Raw genomic sequence first — 11111 nt, 5'->3', positions numbered from 1 at the left:
TGCTTTGTAGTCACTTAATGTACTATTTGTTAAATAAAGAATCGCGCAGATGTGATTTAAATGTGTATGAATTTGTTTAGTGAAAAAAAAAATGCTTAAGAGGTTGGAAACAAAGCATTTAAAAAAATGTCTGACGTGAAAGCAGAATTTCTTCTGCTTGCAGCGTTGTCGGATCTAAATGCAAGAGAGTATCGGTGTATGAAAAAAAATGTTTTATGAATGCTGTGAAATATAGGTTTGAATTACGGCAACAAAGCGTACTCTTACGGAAAGCACAAGTTGGCCGAAAAATCCGCGAAAATTGACGAGAGAATGTGTTATCGGAAGTCCTCGTTCGAGCGGGAAAAGTTCATTGACTCATAGTTGAAGAAATTTCGGAAAGAGTGTGGTGCGGTGCGGTCTTTAACTCTATTTCGTTTCGCTGTATGAAATATTTATAGTGCGTGCGTTTTACTTTATCGTTAGTGTTGTGTCTTGTGTGAAGTGTATCTTTTTAGTGTTTACTATGGATAGAGAAGACGTAATTTTGAACTAGTTTGAAAAACCTTTCAGTGCTCGCCCTATGGAGGAAAAGTTACTTATAGTAAGAAATGGACGACCCACTCCAGCTCTAACGAACTTAAAGTCACAAAACAAAACTTGTGTGCGTAATTTTAATCCCGAAGTGTATAATAAAACTGTGTGGCTTTGCGGTTCGGAAAATTTGTGCAAACTATTTTGTTGGCCTTGTGTTTTGTTTGGAACCGAGAACTCACCATGGAACAGTAAAAACCGGGGCTACGCAGACCTGAATAACCTTCATACTGCTATTACAAGGCACGAAAAATCGGACTCTCACGTTAATGCACTAATAACTTTGGCGTCCTTTGGCAAAATTAGAATAGACGTACAATTTGATAAGCAAAAGCGAGAGGATATTAGAAAACATAATGAAACCGTGAAAGAGAATAGGGAAATTTTGAAAAGACTAACGTATGTGACGTGTCTTTTAGGCAAGCAAGAATTACCTTTTCGCGGGCACGACGAGAGCGAAGAATCGAACAACCGAGGCAACTGCGTGGAAATCCTGCAGTTATCAGAATTTGATGCAAAATTGAAACATCATTTGACCACATCTAAGGTTTTCTCAGGTACATCTCCCTTAATTCAAAATGATTTAATACAAAGTGTGGGTGCAGTTATGGTTGAAGAAATTAAATCTCAAATCAAAACAAGTCGTTTCGTATCTATTATGATCGATAAAACATCAGATGTCACCAATCTATCCCAGTTATCTACTGTGTTGCGTTACAGTCACAACAATAACGTTGTTGAAAGATTTTTAGGGTTTAGTGACGTTAGTTCTGATCGTAGTGCTGCAGCATTAACAAATCTAATTATGAAAGTGTTAGAACAGTTTGAGTGCAAAAATAAACTGATCGCACAAACTTACGACGGGGCTGCAGTGTTAGCAGGTGACATAAGTGGGGTCCAGACGCGGGTAAGGGAAATTGTTCCGGAGGCGATTTTTATACATTGTTACGCGCATAAGCTAAATCTTGTGTTGTCACAATCCGTTTCCTTTATTAGTGCTTGTCGCATATTCTTCGTTACGATTAATGGAATTGCTGCATTTTTCTCTTCTTCAACAAAAAGAACTAATATGTTGGACACATTTGTTAAGAAAAGATTCCCACGACTTGCAGCTACGAGATGGAACTTTTCCAGCCGATTAGTGCAAACTATTGCTAACTGCAAAGATCAGCTCCAGGAACTATTAGAAGCCATCTTAGAATCTCCTGGGGATTGGGATAGTATTACCGTACAAGAGGCAGACGGATTTCTTGCGAAGTTAAATGACTTTCAGTTTAATTTTCTTCTAAATTTGTTTCAAGACATATACACTTTCACCGATGTAGTGTTTAATATCTTACAGTCCAAGTCTTTAGACATTGCGTATTGTTCAAAAGAAATACTGACACTGAAGGAGAGACTGTCATCAAAACGCAACAATGGTTTTGAAGAAGTTTGGCGCGACACCTTACTATCTAATGATCCGCCGACAAAACGTCGAAAACAAGCCAATTCCTTATCAGTAGAGGAGGAATTAAAGAGGCTTTATTGTGAAATATATGACACCATAATATTGCAGCTGCAGCACCGTTTTGATTCAGTGCCAGAAATGTCTTTTTTGGAACTTCTTGATTGTTCTAAATTTTCAAAAGATTTTCCAGAACAACAGTTTGTGCAATTGGAGAAAATGTACGCAAAGTTTTTTGATTTTGTACAATTGAAAGCCGAGCTTAAGGGTGTCTATAATTCTGATCATTTTGTGGGAAGGAGTTTGGGAGATATTTACAACTTCTTAGTTTCAAATGGTCTACAGACTGGCCTTCAAGAACTTAACAAACTGTGCGAATTAATTAGAGTTATACCTTCAACTACATCATCAGTGGAACGTTCATTTTCGGCCTTGAAACGCATAAAAACATTCCAGAGAAATTCTCAAGGACAAGAACGTCTTTCGGCTTTGGCGATGATGTCTATAGAGAAAGATCTTCTAATAGAAATGAAAAGCAACGATTCATTCTTTGACAAAGTCACCGAGGAATTTTGCAAGAAGGCCAGAAGAGTGGATTTTCTTTTCAAGTAATTGGTGAGTATTATCATAATTCTAATTATTTTCTGATACTCTACTCTTTTTGAACATGTTATATTTACAGAGAATTGTGGGTACAAAAGTAACGCAAAAGAGCATTGAACCCCCTTCTTTTCCCAAACTATTTTTTTTTTTCAAGTATTAATTCCGCATCAAGATGTGCATACCAATGTAACAAACAAAACTTTGGAGTTATATACATGCTTGAGAAACCGCTGGAACATAGCGAGGAACACATGTATGAAAGTATCCAATAGTTTCGTAAGTTTCTGGGCAAGAGGGGCAAGAGAAAATGCAATGACGACTGGGACTTCATTACAGCGTTACATGGGCGATTGGAGCATCCACATTCTTTTTGCTCTTGTCAAACGAAACAGAGAGAGAGGGAGAGAAAAAAAGCGCAATGTGCCTGCCTGCTCGACGGTGTCCCTCTTTGAGAAAGGGGATGATTGTCCGCGCTGACAATCTTCCTCGTGTCCTCAGTCAGTTGCCAACTTATTTGGTTTTCCACTGTCTCTTTTTTTAAAAAAAAAAAAAAAAAAAAGAGCTTAAATTGGAGAAGCAAATTTAGCCCAGCATTGGATTGATTATTGGGTGGATTATATTAACCCTTGGATTGATTATATTCCTTAGTTGTGTTTCCGAGTGAATAGTGTGTATTTTCAAATCATTCAATAGCTACCTAGTAAGAATATACTTGAACTACGTTATTTTATTAGCGGGAGAGAAAGTGCAAGCATTTTAAAGCATAAAAGTGATTTTGAAAACTAGTTAGAAATTGACGGTGGAACATTCGTTTCTCGAACAGTGTACTGTTTGCGCTTGAACAAAATATATTTCTTTTCATCATTCAATATTGTGTCCCCCGTGAATGAGTGGTTACGCTCGTCGCCTTGTAATCAAGGGGTCCCGTGTTCGATTCCCGGTGGAGACACAAGTGGTTCGGATCCCACGTTAAGCTGTAGGTCCCATCCTTAGGACGTCATCATCATCCCATGGAAGGCAATGGAAAAACATCATGGGACCTTCGGGTCAAAGACTTGCCTTCGGGCAGAACACCAATCATCATCATCATCATCATGATACTGAAACTGATGTAAAGTTTATTCTACGCCGCAAAGTAGGATGTTCCACCATAAAGGAGTGCCGGAGCGTTTTACAAATAATAATAATAATAATAATAATAATAATAATAATAATAATAATAATAATAATAATAATAATAATAATATTATAGTGGTAGTAGAAGTAGTGATATTGGAACATTGCATGCCCAACCTCAAAACTCAGGATATGCCACTGGAATGGGTGCATTATTATCCTGGAAGATGCCGTTATTGTCCGGGAACAACATCCGGACCATAGGATGCAAGTGGTCTCCCAAAATTGCTACATAATCCTTGGCAGTGATTCGTCCGCTAAGTGTGACCACAGGACCTAATGAAAACCATGATATGGCGGCCCACAGCATCACCGAGCCGCCGCCATGTTTTACAGTTGGGCGGAGACACTGCAGATCATAAGCTTCTTTGGGCGTTCTCCACACATAAACACTGCCCGTGGTTGGGAATAGGGTGAAGGATGACTCATCCGACCATATCACACGTTTCCAGTCCTCAACGGTCCATGTTGCATGGTCGCGGCATCATTTGCGGCGTGCGAAAGCGTTATGGTCCCTGATGAGCGGTTTGGCCCGTGCAACACAACCCCGTAAGTTCATGTCATGTAATTCGCGGCGGACTGTGATTGTCGAAACAGGGTGGGGGAGGTGCTGATTGAGTTCCTCCATCACTTGCTCCGCAGTGGCACGACGGTTCTGCGTGACAATGCGCTTTAATACGTACCCGGCGTGACCTGTCACTCATGATTTTCTTCCGCCCACTGTTCCGCTTCCCGATGTGGTTTTCCCGTGTGTTGTGTAAGCCGTCATCACCTTCGACACTGTCCCACGCGACACATCTAACACAGTAGCCACTGCCGTCACACTCACTCTACATAAGTAGAGTAATCTGTAAACGTCCTTTTTTTGACCTTGAAAGTACTTATACTCTATGTACATACTGTCGTTGAAGTAATGAATATTGTAATTACTCTAAGTACTCTCATTGAAGTACAAAGGTTCAATTGTAATTGAATTATTACAGCTTTTTTATCGGTACTTTAGGAACAATTACTGACATGTAACTATGCTGTACCGGACTGTAGTCTCATTACTTTGCGTATGTAACATTGAAACTACTTAGTTTTTGTACTTATACTCATTACCTGTAACTAGTATTACTTATGTGTACTTACTGTATTGCCCTTTGAACATATGTAACCTCCAAAGTACTTACACTTTCATTACTTGTATGCAACTTACCTTTTCACGTATGTAGTTTCATTGCCGAACTGTAATTGAAGTTCATAAGTACCCGTAATGTACCTTTTATTTGAATTAAACTTGTGGTAGTATGCTAATTACTAACCTTTTGCCATTAATATTAACATACGGCTGAAGGACAATTACTCACCCTCCATACTCACCCTTCCAGGACAGCAGGAAGCATTCTTTCTTCTTTGAAGACCATTAACTTCCAAGGTCAAAACCTGGTCGGTTTAACTGCTTCGTACTCTCTTATATTTATATACGGAGCTGATTTGTATGTAAGAAATATAATTAGTGATCTTTTGTAATTGTTTGGTAGGGATTATCATATTTCTACTTTTACATAAGTTCAGAATAATTTTGTTGCGTGTAATGACAATATTTAAGTACATAGGGTATGTAGAAAGAATTAGTAATAAATTAATTTAATATTTAATTGTATTACATGGATGTGATACAGCATAGTAATTCTCTTTACTTGGTTGGAAGAGAGGGAAAAAAACGTGAATGAATTCTTTAGCGATTAGCACGCGGAAAGACGGAACGAAAAAAAAGGATGAAAAATCATTTTTTTCTTTGGCGCAACTGAATAAGGTTGCCGAGGGTTTATGTTAATTTATTTTTTGTTTTGTATTGTCTGAGAGGAAACTTACATCTTTGAATTGTCTGCAGAATGTAATTTATATGAATTCATGTCATCGTACCACCATAGTCGCTTAGTTATATTTATTAAGAAAACGCTTATACAGGTACAATAGCAGGGACAGCTGATTGGGTTTTTGTAACAGGTAGCAAGGGTTTTATTCACTTTTTGTTTTTCACTCTCTCTTTCTCTCTCTTTCTTTCTCTCTGTATGTGTGTGTGTGTGTGTGTTTGACCTTCAGAACTCTCACACAAAGGATTTTTTTTTTACCCGTTAGGAAATATATGTTGTATATTAGCCGGAGTAGTTGGGATATTTTGATTAAAATATATTTCATTATTTAACTGTACATAAACGCACAAATAGTTAATAAGACATATTATGAAGAATGAAAACACACTTATTTCTTACTGATTGTGTATTAATGTTTGACGTAAAGATATGTACGTGTTTGTATTTTGAAAGTAAAATGAAATATTTGAAGTTTTACGTTTAACGAATATACTGGCTAGACTAAAGGAGACGGTGATGAGAAATTAATGAATATGGTGGAATGAAGAAAGTGGGAAGAAGCAGGAGAACCACGAGAAAACCCACGCACATAGTGTTTGTGCACCAAAAAGCTAACTGGAAACAAGCTGGAATCGAACCAAAGACCCCATGCACCACAGGTGAACGCTGTATTGCGTACCCACCATAGCTTTTTCTATGTATTATATTTTGGATAAAGTACGCATTTATAAGTTGGTGGAACGAGAATGTAGGAGGACATGGGAGAACTATTGGCACAATATTTTGTATTAGAAATACACTCGAAATAAACGAAAGCATTTCGTTTCAGAAGTGACTTAGTTTATGGACAGTACTATTTACTGCTTACGAAGTTTTGGTACCAAACATTTTATAAGGAAAGAAACGTATTGTAGGTAAATAATGTTGCAAGCGTAACATGGCACAGATAACAGATAAAATTCTGAATATGGAATTAGATTTTTATGTATCTGTATACATAATACAGTAAGTTCAAGGAAATGGATTGAAAATAATAAATTGTGTTATATTATTGAAGTTGAATTGAATTTTAGTTTAGCGTCCGTTTTAACAGCGAGGTTATATGAGACGTAGATCTACTGATTAACGTGGAATTTGAACCACATGAGCCCACGGGAATCGAATTCGGGTTTTGTATGCTTACCGCTTAGCCACGGAAGAGCTTATTATTGAAGTTGATTCCTTGACTGAAGGATATTGCTTTTAACACTGAAAACCCACAATTATTTTCCACTGAGAGTTCAATAGTGACTATATGTATATAAAAAAATAGATTAGTAAAGGAGATATATGTAATGCACGTTAGGACAACTTTGGTATTATCTAATTAGTGTAGGTAGCGACATTAATGGTGTGTTTGTTTTTATTAGGATTAGCTTTGTATACAAATTGAAATATTCCATTTACAATAAGGGATACCACTTGGAACACTATAGTTTAATGAAATTGTTTTACAGCGTCAGGTAGAAGGCAAACAGCAGCACAATTGACGACAACTATTAGCGTGATTAAATTATAGGATATAGTGTGAATGAGAGACCGGGATGCCTTGTGTATGTAATAATAATAATAATAATTATGGTTAATTTTTACACCTAGAAAATTATGCAATTAACATTTCATAACTGTTTTGAGGGTTGCATATGATATTCACAGACAGCCTGATACGTTTTTAGTTGAGAAGTGTGCTTAAGTATTGAATGTGTTAAACTATTTTTTTCGTGCTTTTGAATTAAGAATAGAATATGTTAGATAAACTAGAAATATTTTCACCCATTGCTATTCTGTTGGATTGAAATATTGAATTTAATTATTTCAGGAAATTGTTGAGTTACTGTTTTTACTGGTTCCTTGAATGACTAAAATTTAAGATCAAGGCTACATGAGAAGGGTACTGTTGTTTAAAGTGGAATTTGAACTATTACTGTGATTTATAACCGAGGAACGTAGTCCATTTAGAAATAGGAAGAGGTGGACTTAATTCCAAGCAAATGAGAAGTGGCTTGTTTTAAGATAGTACTGGATAAAGCATACCCTTTAACTGGCCTACACACCGTCTACATGATGTAACTAGCTCTATTAAGAGTTAGGATGGGTTGCATTTTAGATATAACGAAAGCTTTACGCAGTATACTTAACATTTATGCTACGTAAAAATAACGTATTTTTAAATAATGTTTCATAAGTTTTTTTTTGTAAGTTTGTAATTTTTGTGACAAAAATTTGCATCAGGAACTGTGCTGCAATCTATTTTGTATTTATATAATTATTACTATAATTATATTTGCTATACTTCAAACAAAATCGAGACTTAGGCCTAATAAATGGCTACTTAATATTTTTAACAAAACATATTGCATTTAAATTGTTTTGTTTGAAATATAATTGTGTTCTTATATTTGATATTGAGGAATTTCTGGCTGTACTATGATCATAAGACTTCTAAGAAGGAAGTGAAGAATAGCAAGCGAAAAGAAAATGACCCCAAATGTGTGTAAATCAGCAATTCACAACTTTTAATGCAAGTTGGCTACTAGTATGTAACCGACAGATTGTTAGAATTTAGCAGATGCTCGATTGCTGCTAACTTAGAGATCAGAAAACTTTTTAAAGTTCAGCAAGTCTAGTGCAAGTGAAGCGCAAACTTATGCTATGTAGGTTGTGACATACTCTGCAATGAAGCAGAAACGGAACTGGTGGGTCACATACCTAGAACAGATAGAAGATGGACGAGAAATAACATACATTGGATTTTCTAGAGATAAGAAGCGATGTACATAGAAGACAATCGAATACATGTATAGATATAACCTGTCGTTTAGCAGAAACTGTACAAATGGAAAAGATCAGCTGATGGAAACATGTAGAAGAAAATGATGGAGACCTTCGTTCACCAGATGATTGATATCATCTGAATACATATGAAAGTTACACTTTTATATTTAAGCTGAACGTTACAATTTTTTCTACAGCGATAGGAAAATGATCTATCAGTTGGCAACACTGAAAAAACGTTAGAAGCACAAACGGTGGATGGTTTAAATTATTTATTTTTACGTCCTAATAGTTTTTAGTCTCACATACATTAATTGTATTTTCGTTTCTTTATTATAAACATGAACATGCAAAGCATTTTGTTTATACGGTTAGTTTTAATCATTTGGTATTTGATACTGTACTCTTTGGTATATTATTTCAATTACTAGAAGATAGTTGAAAAGTTTTGTGTAGCTAGACGACTATGGAAACCTTAGAGTATTGTGATATGAACATGTTTTAAGTTACAGAAGAAGGGTGAAACAGAATTATGATGAAAATTTGTAGAAGGAGAATGTGTAAGGAAATAAGAGATTCGTGAATTTAGAGAGACAATTGAAATCATATTTAGTTATTAAACTAAAATATTTGATAAAGATTTTTAAAATTTTCTATAATTTCATCTGACATATCCAGTTAAAAATGCGCACGTTATTCACAAGAAATGTAGTTAGACACATATTTGAAGACATTTAGTGGTACTTTGATACATTTTTAAAGATATTTCTGAATATTATTTTAACGATATATAATTGTTTGACTACATAGCTGAAAATCAATCATACTGATATGTATTTTGGTTATATGTTTTGTTTTCCAAGGCCCTAATACGTAATATAAGCTATTCAGCATTTTATGAACTTATTTTGTGCATCCACTACTAAATTACATCCATCAGTTGCACATTTAAATCAGTAAATTTTTAACTTATGAACCAACTAGTTATTAGTGTGAAGAATACGTTACATCATAATAAATTATAATTGACCAAATCAATTATTTCTAAGTCTTTAGTAGTGGAGGTTCGTTCAGATGTTAACATCTCAATTGTTCAAAATTGGATTCCAATTGTAAGTGCACTTGTTATGATTACTTTTGATATTTTAGTTTCATATTTAAGTATAAAGTTTGTTTGTTTATTATCTATATAAGTAAATGTTTGTATTCATACTATTTAAAAGTTCCTATAATACATTTTCAATGAAAGGAAAATTTTCGTCATTTTAGTTTATCCGAAGAAACAATATGTAGTGTATTCCCCTGCAAGAGAAATGTTTCTGAAATTCAGTTTAACAGAAAAAGTCGGTAACAAAATATGTTAATAAAAAATTTTAGTGCAAAAGTTAATGTATATTGTAACCAAAACGTTTCTACATTTTAGTTTCTCAGAAGTTAGAAAAAAATGTAGTGTCAATTTTCTGCAAGAAAAGTTTCTGGAATTTAGTTTAACAACAAAAAATAAAGGTTTGTAACGAAATGTTAGTAAAACATTTTTAGTGCAAAATTTATTTGTATAGTGTTATAACAAAAAAGTTACCGAAAAGTTTATCTATTCTTAGTTTTTCAGAAAAGTTAAAAAAGAATATATAGTGTAATTTTCTGCAAGAAAAGTTTCTGGAACTTCGTTTAACAAAGCAGTTTGTAACAAAATATGTTAATAAAAAATTTTTAGTGCAAAAAGTTAATGTTAACGTTGTAACAATAAACATTCTGCATTCTAGTTTATCAGAAGCGTTAGAAACAATATGTGGTGTAATTGTCTGCAAGAAAAGTTTCTGAAATGCAGTTTAACAAAAGTTAGTAACATAATGTTAGCAAAACACTTTTAGTGCAAAATTTATCTGTATATTGTTGTAACAATTAACACTCTGCATTTTAGTTTGTCCGAAGAAACAATATGTGGTGTAATTGTCTGCAAGAAAAGTTTCTGAAATGCAGTTTAACAAAAGAGTTAGTAACATAATGTTAGTAAAACACTTTTAGTGCAAAAGTTAATGTTTAATGTTGTAACAATAAACATTCTGCATTCTAGTTTATCAGCAACGTTAGAAACAATATATGGTGTAATTGTCTGCAAGAAAAGTTTCTGGAACTTCGTTTAACAAAAGAGTTAGTAACATAATGTTAGTGAAAAAATTTTTAGTGCAAAATTTTATCTGTATAATGTTGTAGCAGTAAACATTTTTTATTTTACTTTATCCCAAGAAACAATATGTAGTGTAATTTTCTGCAAGAAGTTTTCTGGAACTTCGTTTAACAAAACAGTTAGTAACATAATGTTAACAAAACACTTTTAGTGCAAAAGTTAATGTTGTAACAATAAACATTCTGCATTCTAGTTTATCAGTAATGTTAGAAACAATATGTGGTGTAATTGTCTGCAAGAAAAGTTTCTGGAACTTCGTTTAACAAAACAGTTAGTGACAAAATATGTTAGTAGAAAAATTTAGTGCAAAATTTATTTGTATAGTGTTGTAACAATAAACATTCTGCATTTTAGTTTATCAGAAATGTTACAAACAATATGCACTCGAATGTTCTGCAAGAAAAGTTTTCTGGAATTTCGTTTAACAAAAAGTTAGCAACATAATGTT

The 11111-nt window shown here is 34.3% G+C and overlaps 1 protein-coding gene across 1 annotated transcript; it reads left to right on the top strand.

The window, feature by feature from the left end:
* The first annotated feature begins 562 nt into the window (after nt 1-562).
* Nucleotides 563-2632, top strand: LOC145667526 (zinc finger MYM-type protein 1-like). The gene has a single exon (XM_081735000.1). It carries the CDS (start codon nt 563-565, stop codon nt 2630-2632), a length of 2070 nt encoding a protein of 689 aa, XP_081591126.1.
* The last annotated feature ends 8479 nt before the right edge of the window (nt 2633-11111 follow it).

This window comes from Thermobia domestica, chromosome 13 (assembly GCF_964235325.1).
Source record: "Thermobia domestica chromosome 13, izTheDome1.hap1.1, whole genome shotgun sequence".
In the NCBI taxonomy this organism is placed as follows: domain Eukaryota; kingdom Metazoa; phylum Arthropoda; class Insecta; order Zygentoma; family Lepismatidae; genus Thermobia; species Thermobia domestica.
This window is presented reverse-complemented; position numbering and strand designations above follow the sequence as displayed.

Bases quoted from the DNA above. Each gene is read 5' to 3' on its own strand.
- LOC145667526 (XM_081735000.1), top strand. From the start codon at position 563: ATGGAGGAAAAGTTACTTATAGTAAGAAATGGACGACCCACTCCAGCT.